This window comes from Schistocerca serialis, chromosome 5 (genome assembly GCF_023864345.2).
Source record: "Schistocerca serialis cubense isolate TAMUIC-IGC-003099 chromosome 5, iqSchSeri2.2, whole genome shotgun sequence".
NCBI classification, from domain to species: domain Eukaryota; kingdom Metazoa; phylum Arthropoda; class Insecta; order Orthoptera; family Acrididae; genus Schistocerca; species Schistocerca serialis.
Genome location: NC_064642.1, coordinates 147,768,228 through 147,787,703, shown reverse-complemented (window position 1 = coordinate 147,787,703; position 19,476 = coordinate 147,768,228). Strand labels below are relative to the sequence as shown.

The window sequence follows — 19,476 nt, the reverse complement described above, 5'->3', positions numbered from 1 at the left end:
TACCTCGTAGTCTGAAAGGACTTTGTTTCATTGGGAGAAATGCATGTCTGATGACATCTGTAAAACTTTTTCCAAATTATCTAATTCCAAAAGTATGCACTGCTAGAGGAAGTCTAATTACGATGTTAAACGAACAGTTCACTTGATAGGTAAGCCACTAAGTTTCATGTTCAATACATGTTTAGAGTTTGGGATTTATCCAAATTCACTCAAAAGCTCTAAAGTTATCCCCATATTCAAAAAGGGTGATAAATAACTCCCCCCAGAACTACCGACCAGTTTCTATTGTGCCAATATTCTCAAATATATTTTAATCACTTATGTACATTCAATTAACAAATTATTTTGAAAAGCATGACCCCCTCAGCAACAGTCAGTCCTGATTTCAGCCAGGTACTGCAGCTGTTCTTGAAACTGTTGATCAGACTTTAACAGCTTTTGAGAATAAGAAGACAGTGCCACTTGTATAGGTGACCCAAGAAAAGCATTTGACTGCATTCCTTTTAACATATTGCTAACAAAATTAGAGTATTACGGTACACAAAAATCTACACTAGCAGTAATTTCTTCCTATCTGAACAACAGAAGGCAGTTTGTCTCAATTAGAAATAGACACTCCCCCTTAATAAAAACTGGAACCAGCGTTCCACTGGGTTCTGTCCTTGGCCCCTCCTGTTGTAATGTGGGTCTCAATGACTTGCTCCATTATGTATCACAGCTGGTTATCTCCTATGCTGAGGAAACAACCTCACTTACTTCATAACATGACAGCCCAACTCTTGAAAAGATTAGGCTACACAATAAACTCTTGACTCTGCATTAAACTGGTTTGCAGCCAATAAATTTGTTTGTCATCCAGACAAAACTCAAAAGCTTGTTAGTTAGGACTGTCCAAGAATGTACATAATAAATATGTCAAATTCTGATGACAAACTCTGTTGCGAAGAATGTAACAACGAAGCCTGTAAGAAAATTTTACAAGGGTCCTAGCTCGTGTGGAAACTGAAAGATATGGTCAGCAATAATTATCTTTGTATGACCTATTATATCATATGGCCTGCTCATATGGGGACATTCTCCTCATATCAGTATCATAAAAAAAGTCCATGTAATATAAAAGGCTGGTCCTAAAGAGCACTGCTGCCCTCTTTTTATGGGCTTAGATACTAACAGTGGTGAATCTGTACATCTATGAGTCTGCACTCTTTATCCAGAACAACAGTAAAAAATCAGGGAAACAGTTCACAATTGTGACACTAGAAATAAGGAAAAGATAAAGTTCCCAAGGCAAAGGCTAGCAATAACAGGAAATTCTCATAAAGTGAATATCCTCAAAGTTTTTAACAAGTTTCCTCTAGCTGCTAGGTGCTTGCCATTTAAAAAATTCAAATTTAAATTGTATGACCGGTTAAGAAAAAAATCAATGTTACAATATAAAATAGTTTTATGATATGGACAATGTTGATATCAGTATTTAAGATTACATTTGTATACAAGATACTTGATTTGTACATGTAATACAAATATTAATTTTAATAATTTGGTTGCAACTGTAATTTGTTATCGCTGGAAAAGCCTAGTCTACTGTAAGTGGTCAATGGCAATAAAGAATCTGAATGAATCTCCTCCTTGCCAACCAGAATTTGTTTCAGTACTACACCTATTGTTATTAATCACTGTACAATCATATGTGGTAAGAATGAAATTTTTGACTGGATTAAAGATTTCTTGACAGAAAGGACACATGATCGTGTTGGACACGGTGTCATCAACAAATGCAGAAGAAAATTTTGGCATGTTTCTTGGAAGTATGTCCAAATCCTTACTGTTCATCTTGTATATTAAAGACCTGGCAGATAATATTAATAATAACTTCAGACTTTTTGCAGATGATGTACTGTAGCTATATTTAATGCAATAGATGTCGGAAAAAGCTGCACATATGTTCAGTATGCTATTAACGAAATTTCAAAGTGGTGCAAAGATTGGTGATGATTGAAATATAAAGGAATGTAAAATTGAGCATTTCACAAAATGCAAAAATATAGTATCTGTAGGTATAATATCAAAGAGACACAGTTTGCAAATTGTCAATTCAAATGCCTGGGTGTAAAAATTTGTGTGAATATGAAATGGAGTGATTACATATGTTCAGTCATAGGAGGAGCAGGTAGCAGACTTTGGTTCACTGGTAAGCTCCTGGGAAAATGCTGTTAAATCTAAGACGGAGACTGCTTATGAAACACTATAAGAGTTTTCCCAGAATTTTGCTCAAGTGTGTGGAACCAAATACATCCGACAGGGAACACTGAATATATCCAAAGAAGACTGCAAAAATGAAGACATATTTGTTTGCCCTATGGGAGAGAGTCATGAAATTGCTGAAAAACCAGAACTGAAGGATGCTCCAAGACAGATACCATTATTCTAAAAAAGCCCACAAACAGAATTAAGTGAGGAAACTAACGATATTCTTCACTCGCATAGTGACCATGATGACAAGATTAGACTAATTACCACATACACGGAGACTACACAGAGACATTTAAGTAATCAGTCTCCCTGTACTCCATATGCAAAAGGAATAGAAGAAACCATAATATGTAATACCATATGAAGTATCCTCTGCAATGCAGTTCAAAGCAGTTTCCAGAGCATGAGTGAGATGTAATGTAGATTTATGGGCACTCTGGTATGAGACATGCCAAAGCAGATTTTAGACTGGTGGTCTGCCAGGTGTAGTGGACTAAGAAAGTTGATGTTAAAACTATCAATAAATTGTTAAACCCACACCATATCAGATATAACATACAGGATCACTGAAATCCCTGGGCAAGCAGGACAGAGTGGATGAGGTTATATTTGTGGAAAGGGGCAAAAATAAGTTACTGTCAGTTGCACTCAACATATAAACTTTATTTGTTAAAACCCACAATCACACAAGCAAGAATCAAAAACTCTCAAGGTTTTAATGAAAGACCTCCTTTTATTTAATTTAGATCGGCTGAAGACCACATTGAAAATCCAAGGCACGAGGCCTAAGCAAGGAATTGAGGTGCAGGACTTCTTCTGGAGGTTTCACTTCTTTAGAAGAATTTTTTTTATCTTCAATATAAACAGACTCAAGGCTTTAGCTTAAATTTTTCCCATAGAATTCAGCTGAAGGCCACACATTAATCAAGAACAGTGTTACGGCTTAAGGCCGAGACAAAGATTTTCAATGTTTAGTCTAAATAGGCTGAAACTCTGCAGAAGGCTGCATACAAAATAGAAAATATTTCCTATGGCTTCAGGCCTAGACAAAATTTTTCAACTTTTGACTTACAAAGTCTGAAAACTCTGCTGAAGGCAACATACCAACCTGAACAAATTTACGGCTTAAGACCTAGACACAAGGAGTTTTCAATTTTAATTTTGAAAGGCTGAAACTCGACTGAAGAAACTTTTTTTTTTTTTTTTTTTTTTTTTTAAGCCTTGCAATTTTAATAAGCTGAAACTGGGCTGAAGGCCACACAGAGTACTTAAGACTAAAAAAGGAAATCACTATGTAAAACACAAGGAGCGGCACTCAGAAGGTTCCAAGGGTCGGCCTGGGAAGGTAACACTAATGTACGTTTAGGTGAGACAGGCAGCCAGACCAGCAACCTCTTAATTGGAAGGCAACCCAACTGAAGGCCAGCCGACGAACCAACCAACAAGATCAGTTCTGCTCCGCCCAACCAGCAAAACAACAACAAGACGTCAATAGCACCACATTCTGGATACTGGTACCCGATCCAGCCAAGTCAGAATAAACGCCCAAAACTACCAACAACACCTCAGCTGTCGAACTACATGCCATGCTGGAGAGCATCAACATGACGAGGAAAATACACTGCCGAAAACTAAGCCAATGACCAGGGCATCTAAGTGGAATGTCAATGGCCACAAGGCAGAAGATACCGCTGGTGCACTTCATTAATGAAGGAATGAATTAAGTTAAACACCATACAGGAAGACGGCTGCAATTCTAGCCTACTTCAATGCACACACATTGTTGCTCGTGGGAATCTCCCAGAAAGTGACGACCAGGATCGAACAAAGAGATGTGATAGCAGTTGAGGCTTAATAGTAGGTTAAGTGAGCACTCAACTTTAGTGTCCCGGATTGGTGGGCGACGAACTTCATAACCTACGCAAGAAGTGCCTTACAACTCCAACTGTGCGTGCACGCCACCAGCAGCTCTGGCCGACTACACACCACAGAGACTTCCTCGCTGCTCTGCCCCAACCTACTGCCACATGCAGCACACCCGGAAAATATATCCTCCACACCAAAGATAGTACAGCAGTACTACTATCGATACACACTGCTGCTGATACTCATGGAGAGAAGACAGCAACGTTATGGAGGTAACCGAAGAAGAATAAGACACCACTGGACTGCAGCCAACGATAAAAAAACAAGGCACGACGTGAGCCAGCCACGGCTCAACCTCCCCCCCTCAAACACGATGCCTGGGGGGAAGGGGGGGTGACTCAACCATGAGACTAACTGAATTTAACTTGGCTAAGGCAATCCCGGTACTGCTTACCAGAGTGGTTATCCTTAACCAGCAGATTTACCGGGCCTAAAATGTGCACATTGGTTCAAGGCCCCAGAAAGTGAGGAGTAAATTTACTCAGATTTCCGACACACACCTGTCCACTGGGAAAATTACGGACCCAGACCTGATCTCCTGGCCTCCCTGTTTTCCTTGATGACCTGAGGAGTAATATTTGCCGGAACTAGGTCTTGAATTCCCCACAAGTCTGAAAGAGGGGAATTAACAGGATATGAAAGGATCAAAGAGGTGGGAGTAACTCTCAAGACTTCATGATTGGCAGTATTAAAAGCAAAACTAAGCCAAGGAAGACTGGAGTCCCCACTTGCTAGGCATTTTCTGATGATAAATAATCAAAGCGGATTTAAGATTTTGGTTAACCCTCTCTGTAAAGGATTCCTGCAGATAATACAGTGTAGTCGTGATATGCTTGACACCGTTCTGAAAACAGAACGCCTTGAAAGGAGCTGAAAGGAAGGCCGGAGCATTATTACAAACAATTTGCTGAGGTGGGCCAAAAACACTGAAAACATTAGTTAAATGAGAAATAGTGGTGGTAGCAGTGACGTTACAGCTTGGAAAGAGCCAAGTGAATCTGGCGAATGCATCAATAATAACTAGCACATATCGGTGACCTTTCTTAGTACAAGGTAAGGGTCCTAGATAATCGATATGTAGTTTGTGCATAGGACAGGACTCTTGCTCAGAGCTCAACAAACACTGTTGAAGAGCATTCTTGGGCTTGGCTACATTACACAACCGACATTGGGATACCATCTCTCTGACATCCCGGTCCATGGAGGGCCAAGTCATATGCTCCTTGATTTTTTGCGTAGTCTTTTATGTTCCTAAGTGGTCGCCCACGAACAAATCATGAAAATAATGAAAAACTGGGTGCTCCAGAGATACTGGCAAACAGATCTTGAACTGCTTCATATGCCCCACCCTTTTACACAGAATGTCGCTCTTAATAATATACTCATCCGACAGTTCCCCAGCAAAAAGGCGCTGCTTAATTGGCCCCCAAATAGGGTCCTGATCCTGATACTGAGCAACATCATCAAACAAAACAGGAATTTCACCCAACATGATACAACTAAGACTGCCTCCATCTGTCTCCTGGGTTACCTCACTAGGTGTAGATTCAGCGAACATCAGGCTGAGGACATCTGCAAGGACATTTTCAGTGCCTCTTACATGTTTAAACTTCAAATTGAAATGCAGAAATGTGTACCGCCCATCTGGCAATACGGCCAGTTTTATGCAGCCTAGCCAGCACCCAGCTCAAAGCCTGATTGTCAGTTTCTAACTGAAATACCCAATGCTCAAGATAGAAGTGGTACTTCTCCAATGCAAACAAAACTGCCAATGCCTCACACTTGAAGACGGAGTACTTAAGTTTGGCACCAGTTAACTGAAGAGACGCGTAAGCTAACGGCTGCCTCTGACCTTTGAACTCATGAAGGAGGACAGCTGAAATACCAGCATTAGATGCTTCAGTTTGGACAATAAACCTTTTATTAAAGTCTGGTACTCTGAGAACCAGAGGATTTGCTATAGCTGCCTTAATATGCTCAAATGCGGCCTCCTGGGCACGTCCCCATTCAAAAGCACTCCCTTCCAGTGCAATTCATTCAACTGCACCACCAACTGAGCAAAATTAGCTACAAAACACCTAAAATAGTTCGCCATGCCTACAAACCTAACAATTCCGCATTTAACAGTAGGCAGAGGCAGAGCCCGTAAGGCCTTAGTTCGCTCTTGGTTGATGCGAATACTCTGACCTGAGACTAAGTGACCTAAGAAGGACACCTGCTGCCTGGATAACGTTATCTTACTGGGTTTCACAGTGAGCCCGGCTCCCTGTAACCTCAAAAGAACTTGCTGGATACGATCCAAATGGTCCTGAAATGAACGGCTATACATGACTAAGTCATCCAAATAATTATATACACACACTAATTTCAAGTCCCCAATTATCCAGCAAATGAGTAAGAACACCCGCACCGGTTGTCAAACCAAAGGGAACTCTGTTAAACTCAAACAGATTCCAATCAGTACAAAATGTGGTAACATGTTTACATTCTTCAGCTAATGGAATCTGATAATAGGCTTGGTTCAAATCAAGAACAATAAACCAATTAGCACCGGCAAACCAGGTAAAAGAGGTATGCAGATCAGGCAGAGGCACAGATTTGAGGACAACCTTAGAGTTCAAGTGCCGGTAGTCAACCAAAGGTCTGAAATTATGCCACTAATCCTTAGTAACAAGGAATATGAGGGAAGCATAGGAACGAGGAATATGAGGGAAGCATAAGCAGATGGGGAAGGCCTAATAACTCCTTGTTGGAGCATTTGTGATATTTTAGCCTTCAGTATCTTCACCTTAGGGGGTGAGAGGCGATATGGGGACTGCCTGACAGGAATATCGTCAGATAGATGGATATGGTAATTAAAAAATTAGTGACACCCAAGTTATCACTAAGAAGCTCAGGAAAACTCTGTAACAAATTCCGTAATTGTGAAGCCTGATGCAGTGAGCGATGGGTAAGATCAAACTCATTAGCCACAGCCTCAACAGCCAATGCGTCTGCATTTTGATGCACAATATGTTTAGCGCACTCACAGAAACCAAACTTCTCCACAGGAGAGAACTTAAAGAAAAAGGTGTGCCCAGAATAATCCATGACTAACCCCGTGTTATTGATGAAATCACATCCCAAAATTAGATCGACCGGCAGCTCCTTGACAAAGGCTAATGACAAGGGCTAGGAAAAATCCCCCACCGATATACTCCCTCAGACCCAACCATGCAGAGGAAACACCTGGCCATTGGCCACCCGACATCCCTGCACCGGAGAAGGGACCGAGCGAAGTTTCGTAAGATGACCAAATTCCAAAAACCATTTGAAGCTCAATAATGAAAAGGAGCTACCAGAATCCAAAAGAGTACAAATCGGTTCACCACCTACTCGAGAACAAACATAAGGCAAGGGCGGTGATGAGGGAGCGACAACACGGGTACGCCAGGGTCTAAAGGCTCGATCCTGAGGTCGCTGCCCAGCCCGGCGTCATTTATCGGCTCTGGGTGCGTGAGGCAGTGGCACGGAGCTCTTCCTAAGTTGAAGGCTGATTATGGAAGACAAAGTGCAACTTATCCACCACACGCATTCCCCTAAGATCAATAGACACCAACTCTTGTTCAGGCAAATCGATTGACAAGGCCAAGGAGGCCGTCTGAACTCTGTCCACATACTGATGTAACTGCTCTTTATCCCACTGCATTTCCTAAATTTAATGACACTCAAGCTACTTTCGAACTTTGGTGGTCAATCTCTGGCTAATGACAAGCTCCCTCAATTGCTGTAAGGAGAACCCTTCTGCCATGGCTCGGGTGAGGAGGTTCTGCAACTCACCTCTAGCTAACAGGTACAACAGTGACAAAATTACTTGGGGCAGAACAAGAAAGACAGCACCATGTTGTTCAAGGCAAACCAACAATCATAATAATTTCTTGACCTATTCAAGCTACTCCAAGACTAATTTAGTAATATCATGAAAGAAATACGCCAGAGGATTAGGCAAATTGGCAAACATTGCGTCTAACTTCACAGAGGATGTAACAGTACCACCCCCGAGCTGGCTCTCACCCCCTCCCTGATACAGCAAGTCCCGCTCTTCAGTCCTCTTTCAATCCAACTCTAAACACGTAAGGTTAAACTGCAATGCACAAACCAAAGATCCCAGTTCAATGGTTAATTTTTCATAATGATCTTCCAAAGCTAACATGCCAAATCCACTATCCGATTAGTTAAATGCATTAACTGCGCCCGCACCCTATCCAATTGACTGTCACTAGGTTAAGTGCCTTCCAAAACACAAATAGTGTCCTCAAGTCTGCTTACAGCCTTAAACAAAAATTCAATGGCAGCTCCTGTCTCACCCACCACCACCGACATGACGTCAACCAGATGAAGAATGGCAGCACGCAAACAGGCCACTAAATCCGGAACACTGCCCTCGATAAGTTGGTGCCTTATTGCCAACTCGTATACAAGATGGTCCTTCCTGAGCAGGCTAGACAGCCAGTACTCGCCCGACTGCTGGCGACACACATGCACTGCTCAACAGTAGGATATGGTCGCAAGAGTGCACAACCACGTCAAGGACCGGGCTCAGCCAGTTAGTTGAATGGACCGCGATATTCAAGTAGTGCAATTTTCACCGGTGTGTGTGTGTGTGTGTGTGTGTGTGTGTGTGTGTGTGTGTGTGTGTGTGTGTGTCCGTGTTGTTTCACAGTGACTGGTTTTAGTATTGGTTGAGACATTGGGGAATTGTCTTTGCAGATCCATGTGTATCTTGTGTGGTTTTAATGTCCAGTTAGTGAAATGCTGCCTGTGTTCTGGTGTCGGGAGTTCGGGGCTTTGGACGGAGCAGCGAGGAGGTCCGCAGCGCTAGGGCAGGCCAGAGCCACTGGCAGTGTGAAGGCACTGTCGGATTGAGGGGCTGTAGCTGATGGATAATTTGTAAATGTGGCTACAAGCTGAACATTAATAAGTTATTATTATTATTATTATTATTATTATTAAATCTACATATGTGAGTTAGCAATTCCTATCTACCACCTTTTACACATTACAATTTCTTCTATGACAAAAATCAAACAATGGAAAATCCAGGATGAAATGTAACAATATTATGAAAAGGAAAGTTACCACTCATCTCATAGCGGAGATGCTAAGTCACAGATAGCCACAACAAAAAGACTGTCACAAAGGCCGAGAGCTAATTTGTGACAGTATTTTTACTGTGCTTATCTGCGACTCAGCATCTCCACTATATGGTAAGTGACAACTTTCCTTTTCACAATTTCTACTATGGAATAGATGTATGTTTGTGTTTTCTTACAAAAACATCAGATTTGAAAAGTAACTAAAGAAATGGCTGCAGTCTTACCTCCCGCAAATAAGCTCTAACTGATCTTGAGTCATTCCACATCCATCATCCTCCACGCGAATTTTAAAATATTTAAGATCAACATATACAGCAACAGAAGTTGCCCCAGCATCAATAGAATTCAGCACCTAGAAATATTGTAATAATTTTGAGTGGCTATAAGAAGAACAATCATAGCAGTTATTATACACTACAATTGATTCTGTAATTACATATTTGCAAAAGGTCTAAGATATTACTATATAAGACAAAAAATGTCATATAGAGTTGTGTGGTATTGTTTTAGATGATTTGCTTTCCACAAAAATTCACTTCATGTTGCTTCATTGTGTACACCATGTATTTGCAGTCTGTTTTAAACATAAATCTTGTTGTATTAGTTATGTGGTGATTTAAATTATTTTCATCATATCAAACTAAATAAATAGAGAGAACCATCTTAAAAAATCAGAAAGAATACATAATGTATGAGAATCTTTAAAATGGATGAAATCCCTTCAAGTGTGCTACAGGAAAAAAATTAAACTGTAAACTGCTTGTCTCTTTGCTGTTACATGTGCAGGAACACTGAAATGGCAGATGCTGTGATAACTGATCACAAAACTGAAAAATCAACTAAAGTCATTCAACAGTGGGAAAACATTTGGAGTGGGTGATATACCTGTGAGACTTTACAGACATTATGTGAACTAACTTACTCCCTCTCTAGCAGCACCTTATGGTAGGTCACTGGAAAAATGAAGTAAATCAAATGATTGGAAAAAAATAGCAGGTCATTCTGATTTTCAAGAAGGGTAACTGGACATACGTACATTAATATAGGCCTATATGGAAAGACAGAGCAACCAAATAACTATACGTAAAATTGCAAAAAGTAGTGGAAACCAAAACAAGCAGCTTGGACAGCACAGAGGGTCACAATAATAATACACTTGGACTTTTACATCGAAATAAAAAAAATTACATATGAAGTATCAGTTTCTCATATCATTACAGGAAACTGAAAAACCTAAAGATATTTCTGCAGATGTGCTATGCATAACAGAACATAATATGGAAGTAGCAGAAATTGGACAGTTGCATCTAGATGGATACAAGTTAGTATCACATTACTAGAGGCATAACATAAAGAAAATGGGGAGTGGCTATATATGCAAAAAGTGGAATGAAGTTTCAGGTCACAAACCTATGTTAAGTGCAGCAATGAAAATCTCTCTGAGTGCTGTACTTGAGTAATAGACTTTAAAACATACATGATAGTAATTCTGACAGTGTATAGGCCCCCCAGAAAGGCAGCACATAGGGTCACAGATTTGTTTGGGGATCATGGGAGAGCACCACAGAAATGCTGAAAAACATGAACTGACAGGCACTTTAAGATAAATGCAACTATCCTGCAAAAGACTACTTACAAAGTTTCAAGAACCAATATTAAGTGAAGAATTTGGGAATCACCTATACATAGCTCCCCTAGGGACCGCAAAGAGAAGATTAGACTAATAAAAGCATGCATAGAGGAACCTAAGCACTACACACATGAATGGAACAGGAAGAAACACCAATACTTGGTACTACGGAAAATTCTCTCAGGATTGCATTTCACAGTGGTTTGCAAAGTTTAGGTGAGGATGCAGAAATTTTTTAATCTTCATTAAGCAGTTACAGAGGATACTAATGTTACTTATCATAAATAGTGGGGGCAGCCATTGTACTTACAGATTTCAAGACCGATTTCATCTCTGACAGTACTGATCAAGAGCACAGCCTTTTGTTTGTTCCCCAAACTAACATTGAAATGCAACTGCCTTAGCCAAATTATAATGTATCATGCAACACAAACATTAATGTAGCATCCAATACATGCATATTTCTCAATCCTATAGCTTCTTTTTCTTGTTTTTAGCATTAACATATAAGTTTGGGCTCACAATTGGGTTGATTTGGGGGAGGAGACCAAACTGCGAGGTCATAGGTCTCATTGGATTAGGGAAGGATGGGGAAGGAAGTCGGCCGTGCCCTTTCAAAGAAACCATCCCAGCATTTGCCTGAAGCGATTTGGGGAAATCACAGAAAACCTAAATCAGGAAGGCCAGACGCGGGCTCACAATTGTCACTTTTGGTTAATAATTTGAGGAATTTGCTTGATTTTGCAATTAGATATCATAATCAGCAAAACTAATAATTTGTAACACAGACAACAAGTGCCAAGTACTTCATTGTTTTAAGCTGCATAAAAACACAATTTCTCAAATAAAATAATGCTGATAATAAAAAACTAAACTATATATGATAATGTGTGAATGTAGACTTTCTTAGCACACACTATTGATGTAAAGCTCTTGAGCTTTCAGCCAGGTGGCAATGTTAATCACAACATTTCAACTTCCTTCATCAGAAGATGATGAGTACGAGATTCTTTGAAATATTGCGGAATTTTAACACTTCCATCTGGCTGGAAGCCCAAGAGCTTTTTATTGAAACTGTGTATGATTCTATTTAATGAATGATTGTTGAATATATGTAGATATTTGTCAAAGATCAAAATAAGAAAGTAATTTTATAATAGAGATTTATGTAAGTGATCTGAAAAAGACCACATGCTTGTATCAGAAAAGTCAAATTTGTAAAATACTATGATGTTAATAATTTTAGGTGAGGATGTTGAATAACTTATCACATCAAGACTGTTATAACATCAAACAATAGAAACTCCAGGTAGGAATATCAACAATGTAGGAAAAGACAGTTTGCTCATCAAGTTTCAGACAGGCATAATTAAAAGGCACTTACATAAAGCTTTCGGCCACAGCCTTCTTCAGGGAAAGAGTGACACACACAGACACAGACACACACACACACACACACACACACACACACACACACACACACACACAATAAAAAAAAAAAAGCAAGCACACCTGATGCATACACGACCACCAACCAATGTCATGCGTGCATAAGGTGTGCTTGCTTTTGTGAAGCTTGATGTACATGTCTTTTAATTGAGCCTGTCTGCAACTTGACATGTCTTCTTTATGGTACCGGTAAGTAACAATCTGTCTTTCCTACATAGCTGTTATAACATCATCACTTTATAATAAAATAAACTGAAACTGAATTTGTAAGAAAGAGGAAAAACGTAACCAGTGTTAAAAACATAAATGTTATAGCATCTGTGACCACATGCCTAGTTTTGATCAGTTTTGGTTCAGTACCATTTAGTTTGGCTCAATCTCAGTGCCAGTCTTACGGAATTGTAATCGCTGGCTGAGTATTATCAAATAAACCATGGATATATTTGTACGGCCTTCAGGCCAAAAGCCACATATTTTAAAAAACAAACCCACATATATGGATAAAAGCATCAGATTTCATGCTGTAAATACATAAGGGCCATTCTACATTATATTATTTTAAAAAATATAAGTAAAAATACTAATTTTACAATGATCTATGCAATAATAATGTGTTTGTTACCAATTATGGATGTGGTGTAACTAACTCTTTGCAGTTACAGTAAAACAAAAGCACTGAGCAAAATAAAATGGAAAATATTTTTGTCTGAATATTACATGACTCAATGAGTGTAGGTAAATAAGGAGGAATATGTCAATGTAAGCAAGAGAGCAGAGGGGACTCAGCAGAAGCTTATCATTTGCACACAGATTGTATACTTCATTTAGTTTAGTGTTATTCTTACTTTGGAGTAGAAGTGAACAGTAGTTGATTATTTAGCTGTTTTTAGTAGTGTTATTTATTTTCATTGTAAGAGTTTAACTATTTTTCGATTGTTTGTGTTGACTGAGTTCAGTTTCTTGGGTTAGTGTTCCATTACCCGCAGTTTAGACAATAACTGATTAAGTACAATGTAATTAGATAGATAAAAAATCTAATCACCAAGTGGCGGCTGGAGAACACACATATGAAAAAAATATTTTATTTATGTAAGCTTTCAGAGCCAATGTCTCCTTCTTGTGGCAGAAGTATTGAAGGAGAAGGAAGAGGAGTGAAGAGAAAGGAACTGGAGAAGTTTAGGAAAAGGGGCAAAGTTCAGAAAAGTCACCCAGAACACAGGGTCAGGGGAGACTTATCGGATGGGATGAGAAGGAAAGGACTGCACCGGACAAGATTTGAAAACCTGAGAGCTTAAAGGTGGAAAACAAGATAATATTCAAGACAGAGACTACTGCTAAAACATCATGCACAAGTTGATAAGAATGAAAAGCTAAGTGCATTGTGTGTAACACAGCAGTGGGAGGGGGAAAGGCAAAAAATACACAGGTAAGAAAATGAAAGATGGAGAAAGCTAAAGTGGACTGAAGAAAGGATTAGTTACTGTGAAGTAATGCTGAGACAGAAGAAATTAACTTAAATTAATGCAGGTGGGTGGCAAGAACTGAAGACACATTTTAGTGCTAGTTCCCACCTACAGAATTCTGAGAAACTGATGTCTAGAGAAGAATTCAGGTAATGTGTGCGCGGTGAGACAGACACCGAGGTCATGACTGTCATGCTGTAGAGCATGCTCTGCAACAGGATATTGTGTGTTGCTGGTATAAACCCTCTGCCTGTGCCCATTTACCCAACTCATAACTTGGTGATAGTCATGCCGATGTAGAAGGCTGAACAGTGTCTGCCTAGCAGTTGGTGTATGACGTGCGTTGTTTCACAGATGGCTCTCCCTTTGATAGTATATGTTTTGCCAGTTACAGGGCTGGTATAGGTGGTGGTAAGCGGGTACATGGGGCAAGTCTCGTAGTGAGGACAGTCACAGGGATAGCAGTCATAGAGTAGGGAGATTGGGTGTAAAAGGAGCATAGGGCCCGACAAAGATACTGTGGAGATTGGGAGAGTGATGAAAAGCTGTTCTAGGTGTGGTGGACAAAATCTCAGACAGAATGGATTTCATTTTAGGGCAAGATTTTACGAAGTCATGGCCTTGTCAAAGTAGCTGATTTGGCTCTGTCTCAGTGTCAGTTCTACAGAATTGAAATTGCTTGCTTAATATTATCAAAAAAACCATGAATATAGCTGTATAGTCTTCAGGCCAAAAGGCCACATATAAAAAAAAAACCACAAAAATGGAGAAAAAATCTGATTTCATGCTGTAAATACCTGAGCTAATCGGCTACTTCAACAAGGCCACGACACCCGAAAATCATGCCTTGACATGAGATCCATTCTGTATGAGACTTTTTCTATCACACCAAGAATAGCTTTCCGTAACACTCCCAATCTCCGCAATATTCTTGTCGGGCCCTATGCTTCTTCGCAGCCATCTCTCTACCCTATGGTTCCTACCCCTGTAGCCATCCCCGCTGCAAGACTTGCACTATGCACCCTCTTACCATCACCTAAACCAGCCCTGTTACTGGCAAAACATTGACTCCCAAAGGGAGAGCCACCTGTGAAATGACAAATGTCATATACCAGATATTATGTAGACACTGTAAAGCCTTTTACATTGGCATGACTACCAACATCTTATGAGTTGGGATGAATGGGCCTAGGCAGAGGGCGTATACAGGCAACAGACAATATCCCGTTGCAGAGCACATTCTACATTATAGTTGTGACCTCACTGCCCATTTCACCATATGCACCATCTGGATTCTTCCCCCAGACACCAGTTTCTCAGAACTCCGCAGTTGGGAACAAGCGCAACAACATGTCCTTGGTTCTCACCACACACCTGGCCTTAATTTAGGTTAATTTCTTCAGTCTCGGCATTTACTTACACTAACTACTCCTACCTTCAAACCATTTTAGTTTTCTATATCTTTCATTTTCTGTCCTGTCTATTGTTTGCCATCCACCTCCTACCTATGATGATGATGATGATGATAATGATGATGATGATAATGATGATGATGATGATGTTCGATTTGTGGGGCGCTCAACTGCGTGGTCATCAGTGTCCACACAAAGTCCTAATTTTTAGACAGTCCAATTTTTTTGCAATCCAATCTAACCACTGACAAGAACGATGATGATGATGATGATGATGATGATGATGACAGCATAATCACCCAGTCCCCGGGCACAGAAAATCCCCAACCAAGCTGGGAATGGAACCAGGGACCCCGTGATCTAGAGGCGACTAGTGTAGCCACTAGACCACGAGCTGCAGACCCCTCCCACCTCTGTTACACACAATGCACTTAGCTTTTCACTCTTATTAACTCATGTACAATGATTTAGCAGTAATCTCAGTATTGAATATTATCCTGTCTTCCATCTTTAAGCTCTCAGGTTTTCAAATTTCATCCAGTGCAGTCCTTTCCTTCTCATCCCGTCTGATAAGTCTCCCCTGACCTGGGGTTCTGGGTGACTTTTCTGAACTCTGCCTCTTTTCCTAAATCTCCCCTGTTCCTTTCCCTTCACCCCTCTTCCTTGCCCTTCAACCCTTCTGCCAGAAGAAGGAGCCACTGGCTCTGAAAGTTTGCATAAGTAAAACCTTTCTTTATATGTGTGTTCTCCTGCCGCCGCTTGGTGAGAACATTTCTTATCTATCCAGTTACATTATATTGTCAAAAATTGATTATTTTCATTGTTATTAAGTGATTAAAGATGGATGGGGACTGTGCCTGTTGTCTATGGATGCTGGGAAAATTTATAAATGTCCGTATACAGCTGAAAGCTGTGATGACCACGTCATGAGCTTGCCCCATGCTGTGGTAGCATTGGGGCATCTTGAGACAAGTGCTTTGGTACCTCTGGAGCCTATAGTGTCACCTAAGATACCTGACACCACTGTGTCTTACGATTCCCACAACCTGGTAGGTCAACACTTACCTGACATTGATTGTCAAATAGTGGTGGGGTTCCAAATCACTGGGTGGAAGGTGAAAGTGGATATCAGCCACACAGCTGTATGCTTATGTCTTAAAAACAGGTGTGAATTCCTGCTGCTGAAAGTACATCTGAGCCAGCACAAGATGCTTCACCTTTTGGGACTGTGGCCAATCTTCCTGAGAGACTCAGACAAGTGCAGAGGGTGGGATTGCTTGTCCATAGGGGCTACAGTGTTAGGCAGGTGATGAAACCCCTTCAGGACCATAGCAAGGAGCAGGTCAGGAAATAACACCAGTGTCCACTTTGTCGCCCTGCTAGAGAGGGGGAGCGGCTCCAAGATTTGGAAGAGGCTTTGCCGGATGTAACGGAATGTGCACTGGGTGTATCCGGCTGCAAATCATGGCTCATGTAGGCACAAATGATGCCTGCTACCTCGGTTCAGAGGCCATCCTCAGTTGCTGCAGGTGTCTGGCTAATTTGGTGATGACAGCTAGCCTCGCCCACAGTGTGGAAGCAGAGCTATCATTTTCCATTATTGTTCCCAGATCTGATCAAGGTCTTCTAGTTTGGAGCAGACTGGAAGGTCAAAACCAGAGGCTCGGGCAATTCTGCAATGGTTTCAGATTCAAATTTCTTGAGATCTGCTGTTGGTGGTAGAATCATAGGGTTCCTCTTAATAAGTCAGGTGTGCACTACATGCAGGAAGCTGCTACTGGAGCTGTGGAGTACATGTGGCATGCATGTGTGGGTTTTGTAGGATACAGAAATCCCTCCACAGGCTCAATGAGGTGTGTTCTGGTTCCCAACAGGTTAGCAAATCAGTTTGGAGAAAGAAAATGTTAACACAGTATTATTTAACTACAGAAGCGTCTATGGACAGATCCCAGATGTAGTCTTGCTTACAAAAGGTAAAAATGCCCCCACAGTGCTAGAAACAGAAAACTGGCTGAAACCAAATGTCAACAGCAATGAAATTCTAAATTCTGATTTGAATGCATATTGCAAAGACAGGTTGAACATAGATGGTGGAGGTGTGTTTATAGAACTAAAAATACGATAATATCTAGTGAGATTAGTACAGATTCTAACTAAAAAATAATTTGGATGAAACCAAGTATTGAAGGTGGATCAAACATGTGGTGCTTTTATAGATCCCTGCCTCAGCAACAGTGATGATAGAATATTTTGGAGGAAACTTTGAAAACATTCCATGTAAATTTCCTGGTTACATTGTAATATTAGCAGGAGAGTTCAACTTACCAACTGGGAGACTCAAGTGATTAGGATGGGTTGTAGGGACAGGGAATCATGTGAAATTGCTTTAAAATTCTAGTCTGGAAATTACCTTGAGCAACGAATCAGAGATCAGACTAGTGCAGGTAACATCTTAGATCTGCTGGTAACAAACAGACCCAAACTTTTTGAAGCAGTTAATATCAATAGGCATCAGTGATCATAAGTTGTTACAGCATCACTGAATACAGCAGTAAATATGAATACAAAGGAAGGTAGGAAGATCTTTCTGGTTAGCAAGTCTGACAAGAAACAGATTTCAAATTACCTGCATAATCAACTCAAAAATTTCATCTCCAATACCAATGGACACACTTCAAGAGCATTGTTACAACATGCTTTAGACATGAATGCATCAAGTGAAATTGTGAGGGATGGGAAAGACTCTCCATGGTTCAACAGCCATGTTAGAAAGCTCCTATGGAAACAAAGAGAGCTTCACTGCAAATTTAAATGTAGCCAAAACCTCACATACAAACAAAAACCAAATGAAGTTAAAATTAGTGTAAGGAGAGCCAAGAACCATGACTAGACAGAAAATCCTAAGAAGTTTTGGTCTTATGTTAAATCACTAAATACATCGAAGTCATCTGTCCAGACACCACGTGATCATAATGGGATTGAAGCAGAGGACGACACAGGAAAGGCCAAAATACTAGATATCTTTTTCCAAAACTGTTTCACAGAGGAAGGTCCCACTGCCCTGCTTCATTTAATCTGTCGCACAAATGTCAAAATAGCTGACATCAAAGTAAGTGACTACGGGACAGAAAAGCAACTGGAATCGCTCAACTGAGGGAAGGCCACCCGGCCTGAAGGGATACCAATATGATTCTACACAGAGAATGCAAAAGAATATGCAGTGTACTGCATGTCTTTGGAAGACCAAAGAGTTGGAATAATGCATAGGTCATTCCTGTTTTCAAGAAGAGTTGACAAATAGATGCACAAAACTATAGGCCTATATGTTTGACATCAGTCAACTGTAGAATCTTGGAACAGGTTTTATGTTTGTGTATTATGACATTTCTGAAGATACGTCACCCAGGTAGACACTGTGTTTCTTGACTTCTGTAAAGCATTCAATATAGTTCAGCCCTGGCGTCTAATGAACAGAATACATGCTTATGGAAATTTGATATATCGCACCATTTCCAAGACAATTAACATTGAAGCTAGCCAATCAGATCATCGTGCACACAAATTCAAGTGGTCCATCAGAGAAAGTGTTGCCAAATGTGTTCTTCATTTCATTTCCTAAAACTGAACAAGAGGCAATACAAAAACTGGACATGGGACAGTAGTACAGATCGAACCTGAGCCAACGGATGAGTAGTCTCATGTGCTATCATCTAGGAGCTATGAGAACAACTAACACTAATTGCTGCTTCAATTTGTGTGTGCTTCAATGTTAATTAACTCAGAACTGGTGGGCTGCTTGAATCTGCGCCCCAAAAGCTAGCAAGTTTCCTTTATTTTGTGTGTGCCTATTGACAATGCAACACTTCTGCTTTGTGGTGACTGGTATCCTTTAATCCAAAAGTACACAGCTGGAAAAAAATAGTACATCCTTTTAGAGGTTTCAAATTCACTCAAGATTTATTGTTCCAACAATGAATATTGGGTACATCAAATTATTATATTTACAGATCAATATCACAAGCAATTCTGAGGTACCAGATATCAACCCACACAGAAACACCGATATTAGTGCATGGTGTAGCCTCCACAGGTGGCAACAAAGGTGTCCAGTCAATTGTATAGATAGTGGAAACTATCCTGGGATATATTACACTGCAACTGCTTGACCTGTTCACATAATCCTATAAGAGTTGTTAGTTGTCGAATCA

The 19,476-nt window shown here is 40.3% G+C and overlaps 1 protein-coding gene across 3 annotated transcripts in view; it reads right to left on the bottom strand.

Annotated features, from left to right (window-relative positions):
• The window catches only part of LOC126481284 (DNA mismatch repair protein Mlh3-like), a 175,208-nt gene that overhangs the window by 112,908 nt on the left and 42,824 nt on the right, over nt 1–19,476 (bottom strand). For 2 of the 3 annotated variants that reach the window (XM_050104922.1, XM_050104921.1), the window contains exon 3: nt 9,539–9,666. The exons of the other annotated variant lie outside the window; for it this stretch is intronic. In XM_050104922.1, the coding sequence (XP_049960879.1) occupies nt 9,539–9,666 (128 nt within the window). The remainder of the gene's footprint in view (nt 1–9,538; nt 9,667–19,476) is intronic. 3 annotated transcript variants of the gene reach the window in all.